This window comes from Cicer arietinum, chromosome 5 (assembly GCF_000331145.2).
Source record: "Cicer arietinum cultivar CDC Frontier isolate Library 1 chromosome 5, Cicar.CDCFrontier_v2.0, whole genome shotgun sequence".
NCBI classification, from domain to species: domain Eukaryota; kingdom Viridiplantae; phylum Streptophyta; class Magnoliopsida; order Fabales; family Fabaceae; genus Cicer; species Cicer arietinum.
The window spans coordinates 77,685,407-77,700,963 of NC_021164.2; the positions used below are offsets into that span (position 1 = coordinate 77,685,407).

At 30.1% G+C, this 15,557-nt stretch overlaps 2 protein-coding genes across 3 annotated transcripts; one reads left to right on the top strand and one right to left on the bottom strand.

Annotated features, from left to right (window-relative positions):
• The first annotated feature begins 855 nt into the window (after window positions 1–855).
• Window positions 856–9,865, top strand: LOC101494596 (phospholipase D delta-like). Of its 2 annotated transcripts, none has more exons than XM_073369244.1 (10): window positions 856–2,075; window positions 2,907–3,023; window positions 3,792–3,986; window positions 4,647–4,928; window positions 5,022–5,090; window positions 5,209–5,356; window positions 6,795–6,943; window positions 7,060–7,230; window positions 7,570–7,770; window positions 8,090–8,280. In XM_073369244.1, the coding sequence occupies exons 1-10, from the start codon at window positions 1,152–1,154 to the stop codon at window positions 8,126–8,128; spliced, it is 2,295 nt and encodes a 764-aa protein (XP_073225345.1). In that variant the 5' UTR covers window positions 856–1,151; the 3' UTR covers window positions 8,129–8,280. The 2 variants fall into 2 exon arrangements, with proteins under 2 accessions (XP_073225345.1, XP_004500903.1); XM_004500846.4 differs by having other exon boundaries at window positions 857–2,075; window positions 8,115–9,865.
• LOC101495137 (plastocyanin B'/B'') lies at window positions 9,423–10,091 on the bottom strand. Its single transcript, XM_004500848.4, has one exon. It carries the CDS (start codon window positions 10,089–10,091, stop codon window positions 9,588–9,590), a length of 504 nt encoding a protein of 167 aa, XP_004500905.1. The 3' UTR covers window positions 9,423–9,587.
• Between the last annotated feature and the right edge of the window lie 5,466 nt (window positions 10,092–15,557).

Here is a 15,557-nt window from a genome sequence, read left to right on the forward strand (position 1 = left end):
TTAAAAAAATAAAGAACTAAAAGAATATTAAATAAAACATAAATAACAAAAAATATATTTAAAAAAATATAAAGAGGGATATTGAGAGAACAGTTCCAATTCCCGCTACCTACCGATGCTTATAATTAATTAAGTTCAAAATTAGACGCTAATTTGTACCCAAAAAAGGAAAACAAGACGCTAATCCTGCTACCTTTTTCTCTCCCGCCACCTTAACCTCTAATACCTTTTTTGCAATCCATTGATCACATTATTATTCATACCGGATTACAGCAGAAACGCCATTCCATTTCTCCGCCGGAGAAATCATCATAACAATGCTGTAGTCTTTAGTCCTCCGTAACGGCAACCCGTGATAGTGAGCGTTTCCTCATTATTCAACAACAACGCTCCCTATCACATTTCTTCTCTAAATTTCTCATTCACAAATAACAACAATGACTCATAAATCAGACCCCACCGTCATTTACCTTCAAAAAAGATTAAAATATAATTTTAATATTTTTAATTCATTATTTTTATTTAATATCTATTTCATTTATTCATCTTTTATTCATTTTAATTATTTATTTTTATTTGTTTTTATCTTTTACATAAAAGTCATTTTAATCTTTAATAAAAAAGATTTATATAATTTTGTGAAATATAAATAATAATTGCAATTAATAAATAAACAACAAATAACTAAAATAAAATATAAGAAATTTAAAAAAATTAAAAAAATAAAGAACTAAAAGAATATTAAATAAAACATAAATAACAAAAAATATATTTAAAAAAATATGTAGAGGGATATTGAGAGAACAGTTCCAATTCCCGCTACCTACCGATGCTTATAATTAATTAAGTTCAAAATTAGACGCTAATTTGTACCCAAAAAAGGAAAACAAGACGCTAATCCTGCTACCTTTTTCTCTCCCGCCACCTTAACCTCTAATACCTTTTTTGCAATCCATTGATCACATTATTATTCATACCGGATTACAGCAGAAACGCCATTCCATTTCTCCGCCGGAGAAATCATCATAACAATGCTGTAGTCTTTAGTCCTCCGTAACGGCAACCCGTGATAGTGAGCGTTTCCTCATTATTCAACAACAACGCTCCCTATCACATTTCTTCTCTAAATTTCTCATTCACAAATAACAACAATGACTCATAAATCAGACCCCACCGTCATTTACCTTCACGGTAACCTCCATTTAAAAATCGTTGAAGCTCGTTTTCTACCTAACATGGACATGTTCTCCGAGCGTTTTCGAAGATTCTTCTCCGCTATTAACGCATGCAGTGCTTCTATAGGTGGTAAAGGTAAAAACCATCCGCCACGTCATCATCACCATAAGATAATCACAAGCGATCCATACGTCACCGTTTGTCTCGCCGGTGCCACGGTGGCACGCACGCGCGTTATTTCCAATTCGCAATCACCTAAATGGGAAGAACATTTCAAAATCCCTCTCGCTCATCCTGTTTCACAAGTTGAATTCTACGTGAAAGATAATGACATGTTCGGTGCCGATTTAATCGGAATCGCAACCGTTTCTGCTAAGAGAATCTTATCAGGTGAAGATATAAGCGATTGGTTTCCGATTATAGGTCCGTGCGGTAAAACTCCAAAACCTGATTGCGCCGTTCGTCTTGAAATGAAATTCACGAGATGTGATGATAGTCCTCTGTTTCGCTCCGGTTTGGCGCCCGAACCTGATCGGTTCGTGGTTCGGGATTCGTATTTTCCGGTTCGGCGTGGAGGAGCGGTGACGCTGTATCAAGACGCCCATGTTCCGGATTCAATGTTGCCGGGGATTAAATTGGATGATGGCGTTGAGTTTCAACATGGGAAGTGTTGGGAAGATATTTGTCATGCGATATTGGAAGCGCATCATATGGTATATATTGTTGGTTGGTCAATCTACCATAAGGTGAAGCTTGTTAGAGAACCAACCAAACCCTTACCTAGTGGTGGAAATTTGAATTTGGGAGAATTACTCAAGTACAAATCACAAGAAGGTTTGAGAGTTTTAATGTTGGTTTGGGATGATAAAACTTCGCACAACAAATTTTTCTTTAAGACGGTACTTTCTAGTTTTTTTGTTTGTTTGTATTCGTACTGATTATTTTAATTTAGGTGAAAATGATAGATTCATTAGGTTTTTTCAATAATTTTTATGTTGGTTTTCATGAATTTCTGCTCATGATTCTAGGATTGAAAGGAGGATGGTATGTATTTGAGTGGTTTGATATTAACTTCCTTTTTTCCAAAAAGGGAAAAACTTTTATGGTCACTATCAGCCCTGTTTGGCTAAACCACTTAAGAGTTTATAATATAAACGGTTATGTATAAGTTATTTTTATAACATAAGGTTAAATAAGGTCAAGCTGTTTTTATATAAACCTGTTTTCATAAGCTATCCTAAATAATTTATGAAAATTAGCCGAAAATAACTTATAGACATGATGTAAGTTATTTACATAAACTCTTTCAAAAAGAGTCACAAGTGCTTATGCCAGTAGATAAACTCATATAAGTCATTCAAAACAGGCCCAAAAGTGATTGATTACTTGAATCCTATTACCATAACCGTACCTTATAGGAAGGGTTTGATGATTCTTTAAAACCGAAGTTCAGTATTTAAATTGGAATATACTTCATTCTGGATCTTCAATCTAAATTTAAATACCTGGTGACAGATGCTTTCATTCATGTTAACAAGTCTGCACTCAGCTGTTGCCACCTTTATTTTACATTATTTTTTTACTGTTAATGAGTTTTATACATATAAGTTGCTTGAACAGAGATACTGTTTGGCTCTTTGGGCATTTTTACTTTGTTTGGCATACTTCCAAGTTTCATTTGCTGTTTGTTGAGTTTTGCCGAACCTGACGAGTGAATATTTTGGTTGCAGAATGGAATAATGCAAACTCATGATGAAGAAACTCGAAAGTTTTTCAAACATTCTTCAGTCACATGTGTGTTGTCGCCTCGATATGCCAGCAGTAAGCTTAGCATTTTCAAGCAGCAGGCATGCTTTATGCTATGGTTTAGTAGCTTTCCTAGACTTTTTATGTTTCTGTTACAAAGTTCTGCATACTTTATCATTCTTTCCATCCTTTCATAATATTATCACTCTAGTTTTAATATATTTACAGCCATACAGGATGGATTGGATACTCTCATATGAGATTTTCACACGCAAAAACAAAATTTTTCATGTCACGAGATCATGTGAAAATCGAACATGAGAGAGGGGGGTGGTCTATTCCAATGCACAGGATAAACTTCGTGAATCTTCGCATTAATATTGTTAAAATATATAAAAATATCTCATGATATGGATTAAGTCTTAGTATTAGTTTTTTATCTTTCATTATATAATTTTTTTTCAATATATTTAATTAGAATACAGTAAACCAATATGTTGTAGCTCTCGTGAGAGATACTCTAGTTTAGAAAAGAATACAACATCTTCTACTGATATAAGTAGAGCTTAATGCTTGGTCTTTTTTATCACAGCATATCACATCAAATTATATGAGAATATTACCATCTCTTTTATCCATGCATTCCTCTTTCTTTGCCTCAATCCTTATAATGTCAACAGCCTGATACTAGATTGGTTGCCATCCTTTACTTTTGTATGGCCTTATAGTTGAAAACAAAAAAAGGAATGTGCAATCAATAGTTGTCTTTTTTGTGAGTCCCAACCGGAATTTTTGAAAGAAAAGATATTGTTTTATTTAAAATAAAATTGGAAGACTTGTTGACTATATTAGGTTGCACCAAACTTCAGGTTGTTGGAACGCTTTTTACACACCATCAGAAATGTGTGATCGTTGATACTCAAGCACATGGCAACCATCGGAAGATAACTGCATTTATAGGTGGTCTAGATCTTTGTGATGGCCGGTATGATACACCCGAGCATAGAATTTTCCATGATCTTGACACTGTTTATAAGGATGATTATCATAATCCCACATTTCCTGTAAGTTAATAATTTCTAACAATACTTATTCAGATTAACATTCCAAATGACATCATAATGACCTATTATTAGCATGACATGTCCAGTTTCTGTTTCCTTCCCTAATGGGTGAAAAAACCCTCATTGTTTAAAAGCTGGTAATGTTTATTGGTCTGAAGTCTTAATATGCATATACCGCACATTGCTTTATTATGTAATTGTTAACATGTTAAATTAGAGATAGAAAACTTTTGGGATACCACCCTTCCAATCAATCAGCGTTCAGCAAGTTTGACATGGTAGAATTCCGACAGTGTAATTGATAGTACTTCACATCTTCTAAATGAAAGAACTGAAGAAACCAAATTTCTGAGAAAATGAATATGACTGCATTAATTGGATCTTTAGGAAATGATTACAAGACTAAACTGAATACACGAGTTAAATATTTTAACCCACGAGTTAAATCTTTAGTGACTGCCTAACTAACTCAACTAATCCCAAACTAACTTAACAGTCGGTAACTACAATAGCTTAGGTGAAGCTTTCAATACACTCGATACATATACTCTGATACTTCATAAACATAAATTGCCTAAGGTTTTGTTTGATACTGAGATTGAGATCGCCAGGTCACTCTTACCAAGTGAAATTTCTTTTTATCCTCCATTTTAATAATAGGCTGGAACCAAGGGTCCAAGGCAACCATGGCACGATTTACATTGCAAAATTGAAGGGCCCGCTGCATATGATATACTCACTAATTTTGAGCAGCGCTGGAGGAGAGCCACCAAATGGTCTGATTTAGGTCAAAAATTCAAAAGAGTGTCTCACTGGGTTGATGATTCTTTGATTAAGTTAGACCGCATCTCTTGGATTCTCAGTCCTTCTGAATCACTTCCAAATGATGATCCTGAATTATGGGTTTCAAAGGAAGATGACCCTGAAAATTGGCACGTTCAGGTTACGAATTCACTGTCTTTAAAGTGTAGTTTCTATTTAATTTATATTTTTTTTTAACAGATAATTTGATTTCTTTATTTTTGTTTTTCACAGGTTTTTCGATCCATTGATTCGGGCTCTTTGAAAGGATTTCCTAAGGATGTGCATGAAGCCGAGGCTCAGGTGATTTAATCTTTTATAAGATGAACTTATCCATCAAAGAGCTGATCTATGGGTATATGTTATAGAGCCTTTGGTATTAGCTGACTCACTAATTAATTTTATTAATCACTCATTGCAGAATCTTATTTGTGCTAAAAATCTGGTCATAGACAAGAGTATTCAAACAGCATACATACACGCTATCAGATCTGCTCAGCATTTTATATATATCGAGAATCAATACTTCATTGGATCATCCTTTGCTTGGCCATCTTACAAAGAAGCAGGTTTTGGCAGAATATTGATATTTACTCATGTAACTTGTTGCATTTGCTTACAATTGTGATTGCTCATAATTAGCTCATGACATATTTTTGTTACTTTTAGCTTAAGAATATTTCAGAATATTGTAGTTTGCAAAACCATGCTCGTGCTCTTGTGCTTACATATTACAATTGAGCACCTTCGTATTACCATGATGAATTATAAGCTACGTTCTGTTATTGTGTGACTAAACTATCTCTATAACTTGAAATATTCATTTGTTATCGTTGTTTTTCCTTAAAACCTGCCCAAGCCATTCTCTTTTATTCAGTGTGTTTGAGCAACTGCCTAATACTGATGATGAATGGCAAACAGACTCAAAATAGTTCTAAGCTGTATATTGTGATTGTATAGCCAATATATCTATATGACTTAAAATGTCCTTTTTTTTTAATCTTTGTTTTACCTTCAAAGATGTCTACTGGGATAAGGTATAAACTCGTACCAAATGAGAATTTATTTGTAGAAACTGACTTTGTTGATGGTAGAATAAGATTACTACAAAAACAGAATCACTTACACTACAGAGAATGTGAATTTACACATTTAGGCTGGTTACAATTGGTTCCCTACAGAGAATTAGAGAGGGTTGTTGCAAGGAATTGCTATCCAAGAAATTTGAGAGTCTTGGGGCCTGTTTGAATAGTGTTTTCAAAATATGTTTTCCATTTTTAAATACTATAAAAGAAGAAAACCTGTTTGATGATTTTTTTTTTTCAAAATTCAATAGCAAAATTGTCTCCTGTTTTGTTATTTTAAAAACCAAAAAAGCAAAATTGCTTATAAATGTTTTTGTTTTTAGTTTTCTCATTTTTTAGTCAAAAATCAAAAACAAGAAAACAGGTGAACTCACTTTTCATTAATGGCATATATGTAAATAAGTGGAAAAAATTAGCCTTGAATAGAACAGAATTGTGAAGGTGCACATGTATACATGTTTTTTTTAGAAAAGTTGCCAAACAATTTTTTATTTTTTATTTTTTATTTTTCTCATTTATAAAACAGTTTTTAAATATAGAATTATCAAACAGATTTTTTTTTTAATTTTGTTCTCAAAATGTAGTTTTTAAATATTGATTTATAAAATAGTTTTCAAGAACCAAAATTCAAAACACAAGCAAACCAGCCCTTGGTCTCTCCCTTCCAAGTATTAGAGAGTTTGGTCTCTCCCTCCCATAACCACTCAATAACTATCCAATAATCATTTTCTCCTTTCCTTTATTTATTCCTAACAATAAACAACATAACTGGCAATTAATAAAAACATAACTGCAATATTTAATTTCTTCCCTCTCCTCTTATATTGATCTCAAATAATAGGTCTGACATATTGTTGATAATTTTTATTAGTATCTCGTTAAAACATTTTCTACTAATTCTAATAATCCATTCTATGATCAGGTGCTGATAACTTAATTCCTATCGAGTTAGCACTGAAGATTGTCAGTAAGATCCGAGCCAATGAGAGATTTACAGTTTACATTGTCATTCCAATGTGGCCTGAAGGTGTCCCTTCTTCTGCCGCTGTGCAAGAGATTCTCTATTTTCAGGTAATATAGTACAAAAAAATTGGCTAGCATAGCATATAAAATTTTAATATAGTAGATAATTGGTACATCACTCAATTGTTATTGTTATGCTTATGAAGAGGAACTCACATTCTCAGGGACAAACTATGGAAATGATGTATGAAATCATAGCTCGGGAGTTAAAGCTTCATAACATTGAAAATAGGAATCCACAAGATTACCTCAACTTTTACTGTCTCGGTAACCGAGAGAAGTTTGCAACTGAAGTTTCAACTACAAATAATTCACATTCGGATAATGGTGACACGGTAATTGTTCAAAATTTTATAGAACTTAATAGTCATAGTTAGTGTAATTAGTTAACATTGAACCGTTAAATCATTGACATTAAAATTTTAATTAATTACTCCGTTTCATTTACTATAGAACTTGCTTGCTTATATGTTTTATGGAGTTCAAATTTCAAATAGTTACTCTGTTTCATCTGTTATAGAACTTGCTTGTTACATTCCTCTAGAGTACTACTGGATTGTGAATGTGAAGTATATGACCAACCGATCTACTTGCTGGTAGATATGCAGTTCAGGGTTGGTATTCATTCTTATTTTGATAGCATTAGGCTAATGTTTTTCTGCAATAATCATCAGGTCTCAGCTTCACAAAAGTTCCAACGATTTATGATTTATGTACATGCCAAGGGAATGGTTGTGGATGATGAATATGTGATGGTTGGGTCTGCCAATATCAACCAACGATCTTTGGCTGGATCAAGGGATACTGAGATAGCAATGGGTGCTTATCAACCCCGTCATACATGGAGTAAGAAAAAGGGATATCCACACGGCCAGGTTTGTACAATAAAGTTCACTAAATATAGTACTACAAACCTATCTATACAGAACTATGATTCCATCTTTCTTGGCGAGGGCGGACCCTCTCCACTTCTTGGCGAGTGCAAGGATCCTCCCCATTTTTTAATAGAAATGAATGAGTCCATTACTAAAGTTTTTGGTGTATAAAGATTCATATTTCTAGAAATGGTGACACATTGTGAATAATTGGACATCTATACATTCAAAATATTAGTAATGGAGCCCTCCTTTGAGAATGGAAAGGATCCATACCTCTTTCTAGACTCGTAATTCTCCAGTTATCACTTTCACACAGACTTGTGTGATTGAAATATTTGCAGGTATATGGATATAGAATGTCCTTGTGGGCAGAGCACTTAGGAACCATACACGATTGCTTCAACGAGCCTGAAAGTTTGGAATGCCTGAAGAGCGTGAACAAGATCGCCGAAGACAACTGGAAGAAGTTTACATCTGATGATTTTACTTCATTGCAAGGGCACCTTTTGAAATATCCCATCAAAGTGAATGCAAATGGGAAAGTAAGCTCTTTACCTGGATTTGAATCTTTCCCAGATGTCGGAGGCAAGGTGCTTGGTTCACGTTCTACTCTTCCTGATGCTCTAACTACATAGACATAACTTAATTTCAACGTAAAATAAGTACCCATTCTAAAAAGTAAGGGAGAGAATTGGATTGCAGGACGTGATGGGCGAAAGTTTAATGGCTCCTTGCCCTGAATTCTTTTTTAACCATCTACAGTATAGTATGCAATAGGCTCTGCTTATACCACAGCCACGCTGTATATTTTGTATTTGATTTTTTTCTGTATAGAGTTGGGGGCTTCAAGTGTGTAATAGTAAACCATAATTTCTTAGCCCCACACAAGGATTTCGTTCATAATTGTTCCAATGAGAACTTCACACTTACCAGGTAAAAAGTTTGTTTCAAATTTTATATTTTAGAGTATTTTCTTTACTTAAAAGTTGTGTTAAGATCAATATGAAATGGATATTCATCCTCTAACATATATACTAGCCTTACCATATTATTCCTTCCTGATTGGTGTATCATTTACCAAACATTTTATCTTATGAAAGTACAGATGTAGTAATAGTTCACTCTTTATTTTATGCCAATTATTATCTGTTGAGATTCTCTCTATTCTATTTTTAAGAAGATGGAACTCTGGTACTATTTTTTGAGTATATAAATTGAGAACTCTGAAAAAAAGATTATTTTTTTATTGGAGAACATTATGACTTCGATTACTCCATCTAGTATATCCTAGTCAGTGAGATATGTTTTGTCGTTGTTTATAGAAAAAGATTAATTATTTTACTCTAAATTAACTGATCGTTTTGAGTGACAGAAACATTTGTATGATCAAAATGATCTTATCTTATGTTGTGTTCTCCTCGATTTCAAATTTACATTTATACCAGACTTGCAATATCTAGATAGGATATGATCATCATATTAGAGAAAACACGTTTTGTCTTGTGTAAGGTAAGTGAGATAAAAATAAATAAGTATTAAGTAAAGTAATGTAATGTGATGGAAAATAGTATGTGAAATCGGTGTTTCGATCAAGTGCGTTCTCTCTTTAAGGACAGAGGATGCATATATCTATATATATATCTAGTTAATTAAGGAGGAAACGTTCTGACTCCACTTAAGGAAATGAATTACATTAAATCAGTTCATCTCATACAACAGTATTCCATAACAACAAACGATTAATTAAGCTCTTCTACAAGAACAAAATTAACATGAAAGAACCATATTATAAATAGGAGACAAAACATTATAATTTAATTAACAGTGACGTTTCCAGCCATACCAGCTCCTTGGTGAGGTGAACAGTAGAACTTGTAGGTTCCCTTAGCATCCAAAGTAACGGTGTAAGTCTCACCAGGTCCATTAAGAAGGTCTTCTTCAGACATGGAAATTTTCGTTGCATCAACCCCACTTGGGATCTCATCTTCATCAAACACAACGTTGTGAGGGAAACCAGCATTGTTCTTGAACACAATCTTCTCCCCAGGACTCACAGAGAAACTGTTGGGAACAAAAGCCAATGACCCATCATCACCACCAAGCAAAACTTCAATGGCCATGGCATTGCTGGCTAGCACTGCACTTGCAGCAGTGGCAATAACAGCAACACCGACATCTTTGAGTGAAGCTCTTACACCAAGCCTTGGCAATTGGGAAGTTGAATTTGAAACTTTAGCTATGGCACTAACTTTGTTAGCGTTTGCCTTAAGGCCTGTGAATGATGGAATAGCAACGGTGGTGGAAGTGACTGTGGCCATTTCTAAGAGATTGATTAGTTTCTCTTTTACGTAATTTGTATGTGTTTTGAAGGGAATCAAAGGAGAGACACACAAATGATATTTTTTATAGAATGGATGATGAATGAGGTAAAGGTGTGGATTGGTTTTTGTGTGGCTCAAATGTGTGGAGGATTATGTGATTTGGATAATGTAGTGCTTGGGCCTGAAGTGGTTTATCTAATGAAGATTGCTGTGATTGGTTGGATTGGATGTTATCCTCTGACATGGCTTAGATTTTTTTTTTTTCTTTCTAAGTTTGAGGTAGATAGGAAAGCTCAGATTATGCCAAAGATGAAGCAGTTTTTAAATTAGCAAGGAATTTTTCAGCTAAAAACATATTTAATCCATGTTTGGTTTTATGGTGAAATGGACAAAAATTGATATTTGGTTTGCGGTAGATTAGATACCGTAATTTTGTCAATTTTGTTGTTAAACTACATATGCATTTAATTAAAATGATGTGACATATGTAGTAGATATTTCAATTCATTAACTATTTCATAGAATATTGATCTCTAGTGCGTGCATATTGAAAAATATATGATTGAAAATATTGACTCTTTAAATGAACTTATATTAAGAGATGTAAAGTTGATTTGGTGGTTGAAGTGGAAGAGTTAAAGAGTAGAGTGGTAAAGAAGTCGAGAGTTCCATCTTTATCCACAACAAAAACTAACCAAAGTATTACTAAATAGTAACATTCGCTGCCGTAATAAAAAAGAATCCTTACAACTTTAACTAGTCCATTATTACCAATAAATATCCATACAACTTAGCTAGTCCATTAGGAGAAGAAAGGCCAGGGCCATTTGATCCATTTCTAAAAAGTTAGCCGACCATATTAAAAAATCTAAAGGCAAGGTCATGTTGACAAAAAAAAAAAAGATAAGGTCATATAAAATTTTAATAAGAGAATCAAAAATTCTTAACATGAGAAGATTGGAACCCTTCTTCATAGACCTTAAATATATGAGACTATAAGCTCCTATTGACATTTATTAAAAGAAAAATAAATGTAAAAATGTTCACATAGCACAACAATTATGAATGACTTAGCATCTCTGTTGTAAATAAATTGAAAATAGCATGCAAATTTCAGCATAAAATTAAATTAAATATATAAAAACATGGGGTGGGTGTGGGGTTGCTATACCATAAACTGAAACTTCTTTTGTGTCACTAGTCTTTTTTTTTTTTTGGGTGAAGTTTTGTTAAAATTCAAAATGAGTCCTTGTACCACTAGTTATGGATATATTTAATTTTATATATTCAACACTCTAAAATTTTATATTTGTATTTTATGTCAGAAATAATAGTCAAATAGCAAATTTTTCATCGCTAAATATGTGACAGTAACTACAGCCTACCAGACGTCAACACCCAACGTCAAATTTTATAATATTGATGTTATAATTTTGTGATTTTACGGATTCAATCTTTATATTCGAATAGGGTCTTCGAAAACATTAAGACGACCATACTAATAACTAGCGCAGAGTATAGAAATTTCCTTAAAGAAAAAACACAATAACTAAATATTTCCATCAAAGTGAATTATGAATAAAAATGATCAAATTATGTATATAAATAAAAATAATTGATTATATTTAATTTATATAATCTTAATAAAAATAATAATTTAATTGGCTAAACTACGTTCTAGGACTAATAAATTGATTCAATGATATGTAATTTTAAAGATACTGTTATTAAATAGGAGAAAATTTGTTCATAATTACTTATATTTTATTTCAAAAATATAAACTAATTTTACGTATATTACATTTTTTGGAGAGAACAGTAAATTTTGATTTTTCGTTCTACAAGAAAAATGTTTTGTGGGTCGATGCTTTATCTTTTTTGTGTCAACAATAGTTTACTTTCTTTGAAATTTAAGATTGATTACAGAGTGCATGTTTAAAGATAATAATCCTTTAATAGGTCCGTCCTCATCTTTGAATGAGAGCTACTTATAATTTCTCTATGATTCTGAAAAAAGCACAGTCCCACTCAAAAGTATATATTTGAAGCGTAAAAAAATATTATTTTTGTCTAAAAGCAAACATTAAATATATGTAGAAGGTAAATAAATAAACTTTACAATATTATTGGATTACATTTTTGAATTCGAATGGCAACTTTGCAATTATTTATGAGTTTTTTTTACCATATCTTCTAACAACTAAACTCTCTAATTAGAGCTCAGTCTTTCATGGACCCTAAGTGTTGGGACTTTCTGACCCATAATAAAGCCCAATGTGATCTATACGTGAGTCAGTATTCAAAGAAGAAATTATTATTTGACCAAAAGAAGAATAATTTATTAGGGTCACTTCCAGTTTTTTGTTTTGTTTTGAAAAAGGGACTACATTTTTCTTAATTCGCACTTTTTGCTCCATATCTTTTATAATAAGTAACTCAAATAAAAAAAACATTTCAACAATTTAAATTAAAATAAAATAAAATCAGACAAGTAGAAAAATGAATAAACTTTACACTTAATTAAACCAATTTGGCATAGACGCGTTAATGTAAGTTCTATAAAAATGAATAAACTTTACACGTAATTAAACCAATTTGAAGATAAGCAACTGGACTTGCCCATTTTTTCTTTATTAAAACTATATAAGTATATAGACCAAAAAAGTATATAGACCATAAAAGTTTATAGAAATTGGCCATATTAAAACTATATAAGTATATAGACCAAAAAAGTAAAATAAAATACTATTTAATTATAATTTTTTTTAATGGTGCCTCGTTTTCTAATATTTTCATAATAAAAACATGTTACTTACAGAATTATGATTGAACCATTAGAGGTATGAAATTGGAAGAAGAATTGTGGAAAATGTTTAAGTTAAATTTGAGTATCAATCTAAATTGGGGGTAACTTCCACTATGCATATATGTTTTTGTTTGCACATGTTTGAATTATTTTATAGACATAATAATTGTATATGTGCTCTCTTAATTTAATGTTACATAACTTATTTATTTATTTTAATTTTGATTTTATCTTTTATTTAATTTTAAATAATAACTTGAATATATATATATATATATATATATATATATATATATATATATATATATTTTAAAATATCAACAATCTTATCTTCCTTACAAAAATTTAGAAAATTTGTCAAAATTTTCAAATAAAACCCATAAAATTCAATATCAATTTCAAGAACATTCATATATTCATCAAATGCATAATTCAAATATTCAAATAAACTCATATTTTTATCTCCAACAACATAAAATTCATCAAATAAAGAATGAAAATACGAGTTTATTTAAATATTTGAGTTATAAATTTGATAAAATTTGCATTATATTTAATATGATAATTAATTTTATGGGTTTTGTTTAAAATTTTTGATAAATTTTTGTAAAAAAATGATAACATTATTGACATTTTAATAAATAAAAATTAAAAAACTAAAGTTTTATCTGAAATTAAATTAAATGACTGCAAGATCAATTATGTCTATTTTATATTATTTTCCACTAAAAATTTAGTGTTGTATATTGTTTGCATAATTACAAAGATATATAGAGAATACTTATAATTTATATATGTTGACGTACATTTAATTTTTAAAGTATAAAATAATATAGTTTTTGTGCTCTCAATTTAGTTGTTGAATGATAATAATGTAATTATTTTGTGGCTTGTACATTAATATATTTTTATATATTAATGTATAACATATGATATTGCCCTCACTATTTCAAATTTCTAAATTTGTTCGTGGTTGTAAACTTGTAGTTAACGAATCAACACTATATATATATATAGTGTTGAATCCATAAATTTTACATAATATAGAAGAAGAAAAATTATAATATGTTAATAAAAGAAAAATATTTTAAGTATTTACAAAATAAAATTTTATCTGTTAATATTTTGATAAAATTAAAAGGATGTTAAAAGCTTGATAAAATTAAAATGATGTATGATAAAAATTACTACCAATTAAAAAAATATATACAATAAAAATTGCTACTATCTCTTAATATAGAGTGGTAAGAATTAAATTTTTATAAGGTAAAATAAAAAATTATTAGACATTTATATGTAATTTTTTCCGTTTTGTGGAATAAGCTTGTACTAATATGCATATATCCGACTCTATGTGGCACACACGAATGTTACTGTAAATTTATATCTAAAAAATAAACTATAGCGATGATCAACTCTCTTCGTTTTTCAAACTGAAATAATATTTTGATAAATGTCATTTCAATAGAAATAATAAAAATTCAATAAAATTTAAATATATTGCTTAATTTACGTCTTTGATCAATAAATTATTTCATTAAAAAAAAGTTAAATTAAATTTATAGTAATTTAGATATAACATTATTAAATGAGAAAACCGTTGTTGATTTTTATTTATATTATTTTATTTCAAAATATATAAATTAATTTTATTAACATTTCGTTTCTAATAGAATATACATCTGAGTTATTTTTATATGATCGTAATAAACAATATATAATACTTAAGCATAAATATAATATACATTTTTTTAGACATCAACAAAAATTAATATAATTTTTGAATTATTTTAAAAAATATTAATTTTATATGTATACTTAAACACTATAAGTTTAATTTTGTGACCATATAAGATTTGTTTGTAATCAATGAAAAGAATATGCACAATAATTATTAAGATAATATTTATTAATAATACCACTGAAAAGGAACAATGAAACCCAGAAGTCACAGTTGTCGTGTTCTGTTAAAACAAAAGGCATTGGCATGTGAAAAATGAAAAAGGCATTGTCAGTTATGCATGCATCAAAGGTTCTCACTTTTGTTAAATATTATGTTGTTCGCTTAGAAGTTATATTTTGAATTTCAACCCAAAATTTTGTAATTGTATTTTGAATTTTTTTTATCATTTATTTAAAGGTATAAAAAAAACTAAAAATTGTCACTGTATTTGTTTGTCGGCTTAGATTTGTAACTCTTTTATAAATGTTATTTTTTTTACATATTTTGTTGAGAATTTTCTCTTTTTATTAATATATCATTTGGTTGCTTTAAAAAAAAGTGTCATTTTTTTTCTCGTGTATATTAAAAAATGATTATGAAAACACAAGTTCTAATATAAAATTTATACATTTAAATGGTTAACATGTGCATGTTAACATTTATCTATAAAAAATAGTCATTTTATCAAATTATAATATTTCTTAATTATTCATTTTTTTACTATCATAAATGCAAAATATAATTAATATACATATAATAATTGAGTTGTGCAATTAAAAAATAAATAATTAAAATTACATAAAAATTTAAAAATAATATTCATTTTTTTTTAAATAATTATTATTGAAATGACATTTATTGTAAAAGGAAGAAAGTAGTACATACATTCACATGTGGACATGGTTGAGTCAAAAAAATTGACCAGCACATGGTT